At 37.7% G+C, this 15081-nt stretch overlaps 1 protein-coding gene across 2 annotated transcripts in view; it reads right to left on the bottom strand.

Moving 5' to 3' along the window:
* LOC104629981 (sodium channel protein type 1 subunit alpha) overlaps window positions 1-15081 on the bottom strand; it is a 98409-nt gene that overhangs the window by 43659 nt on the left and 39669 nt on the right. For both annotated transcript variants that reach the window (XR_012836137.1, XM_075756763.1), the window contains exons 4-12: window positions 12350-12440; window positions 11418-11546; window positions 10807-10898; window positions 9428-9700; window positions 3823-3886; window positions 3064-3205; window positions 2702-2908; window positions 1911-2216; window positions 796-1176 (exon numbers count right to left, since the gene is read on the bottom strand). Coding sequence is in view for 1 of the 2 variants with exons in the window: in XM_075756763.1 (XP_075612878.1) it covers window positions 796-1176; window positions 1911-2216; window positions 2702-2908; window positions 3064-3205; window positions 3823-3886; window positions 9428-9700; window positions 10807-10898; window positions 11418-11546; window positions 12350-12440 (1685 nt within the window). In the remaining variant the exon portion in view is untranslated. The remainder of the gene's footprint in view (window positions 1-795; window positions 1177-1910; window positions 2217-2701; window positions 2909-3063; window positions 3206-3822; window positions 3887-9427; window positions 9701-10806; window positions 10899-11417; window positions 11547-12349; window positions 12441-15081) is intronic.

Here is a 15081-nt window from a genome sequence, read left to right as displayed (position 1 = left end):
GGCAAACTGTAGCAAGTAAGAAAAGTCTGACTTTCTCATGCTTCCTCATGCTAGTATGTTTTTAGTAATGTGAGTAGACAACTTTGAACTAAGCAAGAAATTTTTTTGAGACATCTTCTCTTACCTTGTATATGGTAAGAGAATGGGAGCAATACATGTTGCACCTATGTTCACAGAGACATTTGTATTTTTGAAAGTATATATTGAAATGTGATCTTCCAATGAACCTTTGTTATCTATACTACAGAAATCCATCAGCAACGGATGAAAAATATGTAGGACTGAGAAATAAATGATAATAAAGAATTGACAACTTCCTTAAATTTTTAATGGGGCTCATAAGGAAGAATGTTATCAAAATTAACTAATAATGCTAATTTTGATAAAGTGGTAATAGCAGCATCATATAGATTGCAGTTATATGATAACATTTTTGTATACTATTTTCAACTGTATAGTAACTGATTTTGCAGACCTCAGCCAGACAGACCTTTAGATCAGCAAAAGTATAGCACAGTAATACAGTAAAGCATAGTGCTTTTATGTGTAATTTAGTTAATATTTTATTACTTGGAAACTGTGAATTGTATTTGTTAGTTATGAGAATATTTGTCAGTAAATGCTTAGGTTGCAAACCTATCTTAGCTGGTTTATTTATTAAAGATTTTACAAGATGCATGAGCATTCACAGCTTGACCAACCAGGAAGCATTGCCAAGGGTTCCATTCTGTAGAAAACACTGGCTGGTGTAGTAAGAAAAAGCCACGATGCCTAAGCTATTTAAAACTTTCTTACATTGTCATCAGTAGCTGGTTTATCTATTATCACCTCTGGCAGAAGCTGTCCAACAGGCGATGTAGGAACAGATGGTCCACCAACCAGGGAAACCACCCCATTGCAATCCACAGTGCTGTGCATCTTCCCATTCACTGGAAACACTGCCAGCATCCTGGATGACCTACTGGCCTGACTAATGTTACTGTTGCGCCGTTCACCGTGTCTGCGCGGCACAAAGAGAGAATCTCTTCTGCTATCATTGTCTTCAAAAGTGCTGTGCTCATCATCAGCAAAGTCATTTTCTGATCCTACATCCTTTGCTCTACCTCTGAAGCTGAAAAGGCTTGTTCTGCTGTTGCGCCTTGGAGAAAATAGGGAGCCGCGAATGCTCAGCAAAGACTGCAGGCAAACAAAATTTGTGATTATTAGCTGAAACCTTCAAACTTAGCATTGTTATTAGGACAGCATAGGGGTTTTTTTCTTATATGAGAGTAACCATTTTTCCCAGAAGCTAAATGCTGCTGTGAAATTTTTGCATGTATTTCATTATATTTATATTTTGCAGATAAAAATACCACTGTTCATGGATTCTTAAGATAAAACCAATTTTGAGCACTCCTTTCTCCTAATGTCAGTTAGAGTTGCTGAGTAGAGCAGTTGCACAATACCCATCAAGCAAAAAAGGGAGTCTATACACGCACATTCTTTCATGTATGCAGCATCCTGCACATATTGAACCAACCTCCAAACATCATTGAAACAGGAAGAAAATATGAGGCTACGATAATGGAAAAATACTGTAGCATTTTAATAAGTCTAGATAATATATAATCACTCTAACATCCCCCCCCCCGAATCAATTAGAGAATATTTTAATATGATTTTTAAGCAATCCCATTACAAGAATAGAGATATGAAGTTCATTTAATTCTCTGTGCTTTTTTATAAGACAATCTAGCAGCTATAGCACTTTCTCTCAAGCACTAGCAACTATAAAGTTTAATGAAAATCTCAGTCTTTCCTTTCTTTAGGCAGTAGGGTCATATTACGGTACCAGGAAGACTAAAGTTATTTTGTAACAGCCTATGATGCTTTAAATGTATGCTTCTACTAAAAACAACTATATGCAATACCTGATGTGGAGAAGAATACTTCTTTTCATATGTCAATCTATTGCCTTCAATGGATAATCGGAAACCTTTCCTTCTGATGCTGTCCTCTGATTCAGACTTGTGAAATTCATCTTCATCTTTCTCCTCTCCTCCAGATTGCTCTTTCTGTTTTCTTTTTTTCCTTCTATTTCTCCTCTCTTTTGCACTCTTTGAGCTCAATTTTGATGCCTCTGAAGAACTTTCTGAGAGCCCTCCTGCTTCTCCCCCAGCGCTGGGCTCCCTGGACTCCGCAGATGCTGTTACTGCTGCCGCTGCCACCGCTGCTGCCTGCCATGTTGCAGAATGGATTTGTGTCACTGAGCAAACCACAACATCATGGGGGGGTTTAAAATTTACTTATACAGAATTTATAGTCCAAACACCCTGGATCTTAACACTTTCCATAGGATATCATCTATTTTTTTTCTAACTTGTATTACTCAATTGACTCAAGATCTGTGTTAGTCATAGCCTTCTTCCATCTTTCATGAGTAGTTTTAAAATGCAGAAGTCTAAAACAGCCTCTATTAATGACAGTAGACTAAGACAGACATAATGAATAATGTATACCTAGTTTTGAATATTCCTTCTTGATTATGGCTGGATCATTCACAGTACAATGTCTTTAGTGCAGAAGAGAAAATCTCTGAGCTAGCTCTGTTGTTGAAAGCCCAACAGAGGGTTTTATAACTCCAAATTCAGAAAGCGGAGGGTGATTATCTCTAGTAAAATTACTTCCATACACTTCTGCATTACTACACCATAAGTTATACCTGAGCTGCTTCTTGTTGCTTCTTCAGTTGCTCCAGCATCTGTTGAAATTCTGCCTCTTTCTGCTCTGCCTCTTCCATGGTTGCTTGATTCTGTTCTTCATAGGCCATGGCGACCACAGCCAGGATCAAGTTGATCAGATAGAAAGAGCCCAGAAAAATCACGAGAACAAAAAATATCATGTATGTCTTCCCAGCAGCACGTAGAGTCTGGAAATAAGAACACATTTGTAAGCAAGAATAGGTTAACAAAAGTTCTGGTTTTCATATTGTTAAAATTAAGATAACATAAGAAAATTTAATTTATGCCTCTTGCATTATTGGTACAAATATATTTAGTCAATTTTGCATTAAAAAATTCTCACCAGTTGATAAAGGTTTTCCCAGAAGTCTTGAGTCATCAAGCGAAATAATGACAAGAAGGCCCAGCTGAAGGTGTCAAAACTTGTGTAGCCATAATTGGGGTTTCTACCAGCTTTCACGCATGTATATCCTTCTGGGCACTGCCTACAAAGACACACTGGGTGTTACCTTATAGAGTTATTTTAATATTATCACCTGGAATGTCCAGGAGAAGATTAGGATTAAAAAGTGGATTTTTCTTTAGTTAATCAGACTAGAAATAATACCAGTTGTGATTTTTAATAGAAAATTATTTTAAAGGAAACTAGAAAATTTAAGCAGGAAAGGCACCTAAAAAACAGTGTTAAAAGTTTAATCTAAGCTTCTAAAACATAATATTCCAAATAATTAATTATTAATGTTGTAACATTAGTGTCAACATCAGTGTTTTCTACTGTCCGAGCTTTAGTACTTACATGTGCAGCTGGAACTGCAAAATAACACGCAAAATGCATTTTCCAGCTGCTGTCTCTGTTACTTCTCATCCAAGCAGGAGCTACACTAATACCAAATAGTTGATTTGTTCATACAAAGACTAAGCTCATCTAACCAATCCACAGAGATCTGACCAAGAACCCAAATCCTCAGTGAGTGTAAAATCCTAGTATTTCTCATGTGAAACAAAGTGGTCACTCAAAATATAGCCACCCTCCACCTGCACATCTAAAGAACATGGATCTAAATTCTACACAGTGCAATAATATGATGGCATTTGATCTTACCCAGCATCAGAACTATTTCCGCAAAGCAGAGCATCGTTCTGCCCTTCCAGAAAATAAAAATGACCTGTTTAGAAAAGAATTTAAAAAAAATTATAAAATTCTGAATATGAAAGTTTTCTTAGAGGTCTATGAAATAAACAGTCCTGCTCTAAAAGTGTTAAGGTGATTTCAGATGCAGTTTTGAACAAGCAGTATTATTTTTTCAGTAGGACCATAACTTTGGAGTAAATGACAATATGAACTGCAGTAAGTGCTATCACTCATAGCACTTACTGTTAAAATGACAAAATGTACTAAAAACTCTGTCAAATGCTGCTGGATGTACATGAAATGTACAATTCTCCCTTCAGTCTGATCACTGAACTAAACCACACTTTGTGAAATTATATTGTACGGTTATTTATTATAATAATTAAAGTGTATCTGAAAAAAAAACCACGATAATTTATTTGTCAAGGGTTCCAGTTTGTCACTTACAAACACTTGTGACAGTTATCTAATAGGTGAGCTCTGCAGAAAACCACCCAGCTGCCAATGGCTCTAACTGTTCTGGTTGTGTACACACTGCAATTAGCCTACTGATTGGTATGAAGGCCCTGGTATGGATCAAAATTTAACTCGGACAGAATTACTGCAACAGTCACCGACTTGTGTAGATAGGATTGTAGGAGTATATGATGAAATTATTGATCACCTTAAATAAGAAAAATTCGGTTAATTCCACCAAATTGCCCTGTAGCCAACCATCCCATAATCTGTACAGTAATTCTGTATTTAAGTGACATTTTAGATGGTTTAAACAACAAAGACATTGACCTGTTTATTCTTAGAAGAATAAAGAGATGATGCACAAAACATTGTCCTTATGAAGATTCAGTTTGACTGTATCCTTGAGAAGTGCTTGTCTTTTTCCCCTCAAAGCAGATGCCTACAGTTGCTAAGCTCTTGATTTTGGAAGAATTATCACAGAGGGAGCTTCCTCCTGTAGTAGTGATCTCCCATTTGGTCACAGGCTTAAGGATACAATTTATGTAGGGTCAGACCATGTAGCCCAGTATCCCATTTCTGAGGGAGACCAAAAGCATTGCCTCAGGATGTCTGTAAGGACAGGGCAGGGACATGGTGATGCTCCCCTGAGCACCTCCCCAGCTTCCAATACTTCTGAAGCACAGCAGCTTCAGAGTTAAGGTGGTACCTTTTTTGCTTCCTGAGAAGACTTAAACACCCCATTGGATATCTTTTCCATTGAACTGGCCTGTTAGATGCCCTTAAAATGATCTCATCTGAAATGCTTTGACTGTAGCTGTGCCGGCTGTGCTGCCCAAACAGAGTTCCTACAGAAGCTGATGAATTCTGAGTCTGAGGAGATGTCACAAGCTACTGGCTTAGCACATTGATTTGAGGCAGAAGGAACACAGTACCCTGACTAGCTGCATCTCTCCATCCTGTGAGCAAAATTCACCATTTGGAAAAGTTAGGTTTTAAGCCATATGTAGACCTTGTTCTGTTACTCTGTGAAGGACAGTTTCAGTGCCTAGTGATACACTCGTATCTTACAGGCAACAATCTTCTGTGCAGTGCAAAGCGTACAACCCTATGTGTGACTGCTGTCATTCTGAGCTGGTATGCATTGCAGAGTTGCACTCTGCTGAAACACAGCTGCAAATAGTAAGGTTAGCTGCCAGGATGCTGACCACAGCTGACCCCTATGAGGCAAATCTTATTCTGCATTATGTCAGCTAATCAAGATTAAAACACACTGGAACATAGCAGCTGGTTGGGAAGAATGCAAACCTGACTTGATGTAGTTTCCATGGAGCAGTCGTGATCAGTACTGCATCAGCTGAGCTGAACTGCTGAAACAGGGTCTGTATTCCAGTTCTGTGGTTCAGATAAGACGTGCTCTGCAAGCACGCTGTACTTGCCAGCTCTGCAGAAATAGCAGCCACCCAGGCTTTCTCTGAGTGCACTGATACAATGGTGACAATTGCTTATTATCATGATAGAAAAATTTTTATAACACAAGCCAAGCAGTATAAGCATATGTCCCTAACTAGATGCAAAACGCTGAATTGTATCTTACTAAAGTAATGCGAAAAGTCCCTCACTACATCAAATGTATATGTTTGGCTCCCCTTTATTTGATTGGGAAATGGGAAAAAATCCCTGGTAGATAAACACTTCAAAGGAATTTACAGTTGTTTGGGTAAACCTAGAGTAATGACTGAGAATAATTGTTATTTCATAAAATAGATTGTGAGATGATAATGCCCAGAAAAATTTGCTTATGGCAAGCTTGCCAAGATAAACTTAAACTTATCTAGCATTAATTTTATCAGATTTTCTATGTTGGAAAAAAAATGGGGGGGGGGAAGACTGTTTGACTCATTAATGCCAGGAATGCTTACATAAAGTTTCTCTAGATGGTATTTCCAAAAAATGAGCTCAGTGGCAAAATTAGGGTTTACATGCCTTTTCTGTATAGTATACACAACTATTGGCATAAAAACTTTTATAATTCCTACAAAAGACAGTGCCATTGCACTGCTCTGAACACCAGCTCCCCTTCTATTGCTGTGTGACACAGCTGGTTTAAGCTGGTTTCTGTATCCTCTCTGCCCATGTGGAAGAAGAGAGCAGGAAGCTGCAAAAAGATAATTTTTCTCTTTGAAACTGCTGGTAAGCAAGGACAAGCTTATTAGCTTCATAATAAGACTCATAATTTCATTATAAATTTCATAATACATATGAAATCCTGTGTAAAAATACCAAAGGGTCAAGTAGCCATTCAATAAAGTGTTTTCTGTAACTAATTCAATTCAGCTTTGTTTTTCAAGGTGCTTCAGGTCTTCTTTAAATCAAATGAAATCAGAGGCTGAGTTTATACATTCTTTATTAAAAAGCCAGAAAATTAAGTTTGACCTTGAAGTCTAGGTCTTCATCAGGAGACTTTGCTTAGACTTTGTTATACTCTGTGACATGGGATTTCCATGAATTCACATGTTCAAGTAAAGTGAGTTTCACAAAAAGATTGCATCTTAATTTAAGAAATTCAGATGGAAATCCATCATAGTCATTGATCAGCTGTGTGATCACAGTTAGAAGCTGTCTTACTTCTATTTGAAATTTGTCTGGCTTTGACTTGCAGCTCTTGAACCTGTTATATCTTTGCCTGCTAGATCAAAGATATATCTATGATGAAATTTCTGTTCCCCATGAGGTTTATCTCAACTGTGATCAAATCACCCCTTAAACCTCGACTTTGATATGCTAAATAGGTTGAGCTCCTGGTCTATCTTGGTATAAAGCACGTTTTCCAACCCTTTAATCATTCTGCTGTTTTCTGAACATCCTCCAATTTTTCAGCATTCTATCTAAATTGAACTTTATATAGTATTCCAGTAGCAACTGCAGTAGTGCTAAATACTGGGGTAATACTGCCTTCCAGGTCAATAATTTATTTATGTGAACAGGATACTATTTAGCTTTTTGGCTGCAGAGCTATAGCCTTAATTTGTCAGTGTCCTGGCCGCTTCACAATGCCTTAGGTGCCTTAGCCTCTCTATTGCTAAGGACTTTCCAATTGCATTTCTATATCCTGCCTCTCAGTTGCAGCTCTGCAACCGTTCATGTAAGCTGCTGTAGCAGTGTTTTCCAGAGCCTCTGTGGCACTATTTTGCCTTTGTTCTCATGCTGTTTTTCATGTTGCTGTTATTCTCATGATGGTACACCTGCAAATGCATTATTGTTGCAGCAGGTACTCATGGAAAGAAATTGTCTGGGGGGTGAGATTCACTCCTCTTTCTCCCCTTTTCTCCTACTCCTTGCTTGTAGTTTTTTGTTTATATTAGGTGACCTAATAACATGCCTGTACAAGCTTAAAAACCAACCAACCATGCAGCACCCACCCTGATTAAAGTGCTTTCCAATTAGTGCTAATAGCACTGTAAGCAGGAACAACCTGTAGGGAGTTTGAGGAGATGCTAATGAAAACTACACAGTTGCTATGGGAAAAGTATTATGGAGTGATCACTGCTGCTCCGGAAAGGTTACCCAGGGGAGGAGACTCACCTGGGGACCCCACCACTTCTCTTCACAGCTGGCTGTTGCAGTCAGTTTTCCCTTTCCCCTTCCCTTTTCTTTCTCTCTCTCCCCTTCAGTTCTTTTTTTCCTCCAAAAATAACTTTCACTGTTAGAGATGACATATGCCACCAGCTACAGTCTTTATGCACATGAACCTATCTCAACATGAATTGTGCAGCATTGATTTTTAGGATAGGGAGCTTAGGTTTGTAACCTCATATTTAACTGTACTGAAATGCATTTCTTTATTCTCAGTCTGACAGGCTGCTCTGTATCAGCAAAACTTGTGGGAAAATCATACTTTGGGAAATTATCAAAACGGAAAGATGTAGCAAAACAACTTCTGAAGAGGTTTCTCTGAGATTGCTGCTATTCAAGGTTTTAACTAATCTAGGTGATGGAAGAACACATCAGATTTGCAATGATACTGATCTGATAAGGATGGTGGTGAGTTTGAGGAAACAATTACACTTTAAAAGATCCAGGGCAGTTGGAGAGATGGTCTGAAAAAATAGGGTGCTGTTCAGGCTGAAACAATGAACTATGCAAACACAAAGTGGGAACTCAATGAGGTAAAACTCTGTAAAAGATTCAGGAGGCAGGTAGGCCACAAGCTGAACAGGATTTAATGATGTCACAATTATAAACAATGGCAAGTCCTAGCCTAAGATATATAAAACAGAAGTATAAGTTACTATGCAACACATGTTCTTTCTTCTCTACTTAGTATGCCTCATGCGGAGAAGAAATGCCTAGATGTGGGTACTGCACTTTAAGAAGGATATTTATGAACAAAAAAGGATCCAGATGTGAGATCAAGATCTAGAAAATAAATTGTAGGAGAAAAAGGTCAATGATTTGGGTTGCTTAGCATACAAAAAGAAGACTGAAAGAGGAGACCACAGGGCATGGCAACATAAGAATAGTCTCTAGATACCTCAGAGACAATGATTAATGATAGGGAATAATTTGGTTTTGATGCCTGTGGTGAAGTTGGTAAGAACAAAGAGGTTAAATTGCAGCAGGAAAATTTGTTAGACCTTAAAAAAACCCCTTCCTAATAATAAGGATAGTGAAGCACAAGAATGGATAGATGGTGAAGAATGGATAGATGGTGAAAATACTGAAGACTCCATTACTGGAGTCCTCACTGAATGTCAGAAGTCTCTGATATCTGTCAGAAATGACATAGCAGTCAGCTGCTGATCTTACTTTGGAGTATGGGAATGGAAAATGTTTAAGACTGTTAAGCAGTTTTAAGAACTCCTTTGGACTTCCTTCTGTCTCAGGGGAGATGTGGATTTGGCTGCTGAGGGAGCTGAGAGGGAGCTGAGGTAAAGAGCCCTATCAGGTAGAGAGACCATGTTCCTTGTTCCCTCTTCCATGCCAGCCTTTGGAGCAGATCTAAGAGAGAAAACACTTCTGCTGTCTTAACTAAATGTATCATCCCTTTCTCTCCTTATTTCTAAGAACTGGGTCAGCCACAAATCACTTCAGTAAGAATTATGCTGACAATACTTACTTTCATCTTCAATGTACCCCTTCCAGTCAAATGGAGTCACTGTTGAATTAACCAATGTACCATTTTCACCTATGGTACTGTTTAGCTGGGAAGTAATATTTGTTTCCAGAGTAAAATTTTCTGGAGGCCACTGCAGGCATTTATTCCTCAAGTTGCCCATGAACAGCTGCAGCCCTATTAGTGCAAATACACTCAGACAAAACACAGTCAGGATCATAACGTCCGAGAGCTTCTTCACAGACTGAATTAGGGCTCCCACGATAGTCTTCAAGCCTGCAAATGCAAAGGAATTTTTATTCTGATGTTCAAAACTTTTTTAAAGCATAAAAATGACAGGGTCTCCCAGTAAAGTTATAAATTTCATGCAGAAGCCCAAATAAATGATTGTAATGTCTGTGAAATAACATTTTTGTGAAGAGCTTTTTCACTTGTGAAAATGAATAAATAGCTGAAATTTATGTTCATTTGAAACTGTGAATGGAATGAGTTGCATATATTTCAAAACACTTGTTTTAATGCTAAAACAAGTGACTTTTCTTATTCATGCTGTACATGAATCTCACATAAAAGTCTTCTTTCTTTTTATTTGTCAATACCTCTTGCCCCAAACCTTTGCTACTATCAGTTTTATAACATACTAGATTTAGAAGACAGTAGTAAAAAGCCTGTTCAACAATAAATAGGGTTAAAATTTAATGCTATAAAACTGGAGATGGTTTGGAAAATCATAGAATTTTAAGATAATAAATCCCCCATGCAATGCCCATGCTATTCTTTATTATCTTATTCCTTCATCTTCTTACTAAGTCAACATTTCAAACAGTTCTATTTTTCAGACACAAATATTCACAACAAATACCACATAACATCATGTAGGTAAGATACACATAGGTAAGAAAACTTCAGGGTTACTGATATTCATTGAATGTGGAGAAGAAAGCTTGACATCATACGATGCAAACCACACACGCTGTGTACTGCAATGTCTCATGCAAGAATCTGTTAAACTCAAAGGCTGATTTCAAAAGGAAAGAGCTCATGTTAAAAAGCAATGAATCAGAGATTTCAGTGAATCCTAATATCTTCCGATTCCTGCTTTTTTGTGGAAAGCAATAAGACTTATGTTTAAAAAATATGAATTCCATTTCAGTGAACTAAAGTCAGCCTCAGTGTTTAACCTAGCTCTCACCTGGAATGACTGATATTGTTTTCAAAGCTCGGAGAACTCTGAATGTTCTCAACGCTGAGACATTGCCCAGGTCCACAAACTCTGTCACATATCTGTAATAGGGGAGTTCACACACAAACACAATGACAGGATAAAAAGGAACAGTTGGGAGGTACAAGGGGCCTAACACCTTACACCAACTACTTCTTACCTGGGATTACAGAAATAGTTTTCAAAGCTCTCAATACTCTGAAAGTTCGAAGAGCTGAAACATTGCCTAGGTTTACAAATTCTGTTACATACCTGTAGGATTAAATCACAGTTATTCAGAATTTAGGCAAAGTTTATGCTACTTACTTGGGTCTTTCATCAAGACCGCTTTGGCGTTTTTAGCAAAAAATTAAATAGCAACAGTCAGAGGTTTACCTTTCACTGCAGTTTGCCTTGCATTAATATGCTTTCAGAGCCTTCAGTTAAATTAAATGTCTCTGAAGTGAATCGCAGTGATTTAACTTTGAAAGCCTAAAATTTATCTAGACTAGATTGGTAAGTTTGGAGAATGAAGTCAAAGGGATGCTCCTTTTCTGCTCAGAGAAAAAAAATGCAGGACATGAAATTAGCCTCTCTAATACTAGCTGTACTAACGGCTTCTGCAGTATTTATGTTTACATCAAAATATGCATATTAGAATGTGAAAATTGTTTTAGTCAAAAGTAAATCCATACAAGAATTTCCATTTAATGAAATTGATATGCATCGATACTAATTTCATGCCCTTTTTGCCCTTCACTTTCAAAGTAAAAGCAAAAAACAAAAACTTACGCAAAGGTAATGACAGTGAAATCAAGCCAGTTCCATGGATCTCGAAGAAAAGTAAAATCTTCTAAGCAAAAGCCCCTTGCAATGATTTTTATGAGTGACTCAAATGTGTAAATTCCAGTGAACGTATACCTGGAAAATATAGGAAAATTGAATCAAAATAAATAGCAACATTATACATTGGTATTCTGATAAAAACCTGACAATCAAATAAAAGAGTGTTTTATTTGAAAACTGGAAAAGAAATACAGTAAATAAGCAATTTCTTCTAAAATGCATTATATTTATCATATATACTCGTGTATTTACATGCATTAGTTGTGACATGCTGTTGAAGTACAGCAGTCCTGATCTTGTAAATAAAATCAAAATAAATATATCCATCAAATGATATATATTAAAAATGTATCAGTGATACTCAGTTCAAAAGTATTCAACACTAGATCAGTTACTGTTAACGAAAAATGTTGTAAGCATAAGTTACTGGACACTGTCTGAATCACTAACATCTAAACCGTCTGGTATTAACTCTAAAAAGGGAAGAACGCAGGCATGCATTGAATTCTCACTTTATGAATACTTTTGCTTATGTGCTGTCCTTAATTGACGTCTACAAACAGACGGCTGTGGTTCTGCTGTCGATGCAGTCGTGTAAAGGACGGGGGAATACACTGGGTAGATGCTAAACCATGAAGATGAAAGAGAACTAGTGGAATCTCAATAGAATACTATCTGTAAACAACATTCAATTTTTCTACCCAATTGTTCTACTAGAAGGAGATTTAAATAATTATTCAACTTTTCTACATAGTTTAGAGAGGAAATAGTAGTAGTGTCTCACAATAGTTCCTGCCAGCACACATAACTGCAGTTACTGGCATGCTGACTTCTAGAGGAACAGTTAAAGATATCTTTAAATAACATAGGCAACTTACTCTACATTCTTTGTCCAGTCTGGAGGGTTACTCATGGTCATAAATACACAGTTGGTCAAAATAGTGCACATGATAAGCATGCTGAATAATGTAGACATAGTTAAGGAAAACATTATAGAAATTCATACAATATCACATCAGCTGTATATCTTAAATACAGTAAAATATTGCCACTTATACAAATCATTTAGACTTTGGTAAACATTGCACGTATATTTTGTTTAACTTGGTAGTTTTCACTTTAGCACATTAAACTTGAATATTAGTCTTGATGTTCTGATGTTGATTTCTTGATGTTCTCGTGTTTCATTTTCAGCTGGTACTAAGAGGTGAAGGAGGTCATGTGAGCTGAGTAACAGCCAAAACCAAAATAAGTAAAACAGTATTCTTCTGCAAGTACCTAACATGACTGAATAAGCATTAGTCTTTCACTTCTAGAGCATTGGTACTAAACTCAACAGCTGGCATATGCAAGGTGAAAAAGTTTATCCTATTTACCATGAGTCAGAGCTGTAGAGACAGCGTGCACCACCCCAGCACAGCCAGTCTAGCAAAGCCACAGAACAAAACACAGAATACTGGTTTTAATTCCTGAAGTGACTGTATTCCATGTTTCCCTATCAGTAGCTCAGCAGTACATGCTTCAGTCAGTGAAACAGAAATCCATAGAGAGCTCACAGATTAAGGTGAGTAATTTTCCAATATTATTTTTGGGCTCTCTCAAAACACGTTAGCAGGAAAAGAAGCAGCTCTTGTTCTACCAATGCTATAATTTGAAAATGGTTCAATAGTACCTTGTGGTCAGCTGCTTGAAAAGTATGGAAAACTGGTGAAGATTAGAATGAAAATTAATTTTTATTTAGAGTTCCAGCAAGGTACAATTAGTTATTCTGGGACTATGAAACCCAGACTTACAGCTCAGAGGGGCTTGTAGTAGGGAGGTGGGACAGTCCACTAGGGCTTCATTAGACCCAATGTGATGTTCTTGGTTTGCAAGATCACTGGCTCTACGAACAGTGTGGTCCTTCCCTTTTGCAGGGCAATGAAGTAAACCCGATTATTCAAACACTTGGAAATACTGAAGTAACCAAACCAGGCCAAAACCTGACTCAAAACGGCCACATGATGGCAGCAAAAAATAAGAACTGTTCCACCTTTATGCCAAATGGTTAACTGCCTTTACTCGTCTCTCTAAAGATGTTCCTTAAAAATGGTTGCACCAGCATGACTGGCAAAGAAAGCAGCTTAAATTGAAGAAATCCATTTACAGATAAACTTGTATATAAGAGCCTGGGAACATTTATTTATTTATTTATTTCATCGAGCACATAGCATACCATGGACAAAAAAATGGAAAACCAACCCATCACTCTAGGTGAAGGAAGAATAGGAAAAGCAACATCTCAGCCTAAACTTTGCAGAAATTTGGTGCAAACATTAAGATCATCGCTTGCAGCTACTGAACAATTCAAACTTGAGCATATCTTTTCAAGTAAACATTCAAATCACAGGGAAGGATTTAGCTGCCTGATTCTCATAGGTATGTAGGTGACCTTTATCTAAATGTCCTACCAAGCAATGAATATTGTGATACCTTTCATTAAGTAACTTAACTTGTTTTGAAGATCATGTTGCCATACAAGCTCTGTACAGTAAAAATCATTGTTCAGTGGCTTAGGATAAATTATTAGAATGCCTTACAATGCTTGTCCTCACAGTCCACAGACAGCTCTAAAGCATCTGACTTAATAAAACAGGGAAATTCCTTTAAATAATGAGAATCCATTTTGGTTGTTGAAAAACTTGGAGATGCCTGGCTGCAGCTTCAGTAGTCTCTTAAACCAGTTAAAAAAGTGGAATGTCCTCTTAGGAGAGCTGGGGTTTTATCACTATGCAGTGTGTATTATGTATTTACAGCTAGGTATCATTCCTAACAAAGGCCATAGGTAGATCCTTGCTCACTGTACATAACTGGCCACACCTGTGAGCTGCGTGGCTGAAGTGCTGTTCACTTTGAAAGGGAGCAGATGCTCAGTAAGGGCTAACATACTTTGAAATCCAAACTCTGGCTCTGCTTTCCCTCATGGGAATCTCAAACATAACTGACACATTCAATGTCTCTGCCTCTGTTCCTTCTTCTCCCACATTTTGAGTGTTTGATTTACAACCTCAACATTCCCTTAATTTACTATTTTATGTTCTATAATAATTCAACTATACACAAAGGTTAACAATTCTTATATATGATGATTTCTTCATGGAAATTTATTGTCTTTTTCATGCTCTTCCCATATAGGCAAGCAGTCGGGTTAGAGGCACTATAAAGCCTCAAGCTAATCAATTGCTGGAGCAATTGAAGTCTCTTATCAGCTGTGTGGACTTGGTGGAAGATGAAGATTGGAAAAAACATCCTTTCCTATTAATTGCCAAAGTCCAGCCATCTCCCATCACTCTTGTGTTGCCCCCTCAGTTCCATGCTCTACCTTAACTCAAGACAGGCAGGCAAAACGGGGAAATAAACCAAAAGGCAGAATACTAGGTGGTGAGTCAGCAGAGCACAAGGGAGAGAGAAATTCATGCTGTTACCAGTTCCTGTCACTGGTATTACAATAGGTACTGGCAGTGAGGAAGAATGGCAGGGAAAGTCTCTGAGCCCTGGGAAGAGACCCACTCTGTTTCTTTGCAGGGGGAGCAACATCTGACCACGTGTCTGGACACATGTGATCTGAGTG

This window comes from Balearica regulorum, chromosome 6, assembly GCF_011004875.1.
Source record: "Balearica regulorum gibbericeps isolate bBalReg1 chromosome 6, bBalReg1.pri, whole genome shotgun sequence".
NCBI lineage: Eukaryota > Metazoa > Chordata > Aves > Gruiformes > Gruidae > Balearica > Balearica regulorum.
Note: the sequence above shows the minus strand (reverse complement) of the source record. Positions and strands in the feature narration are given on the sequence as shown.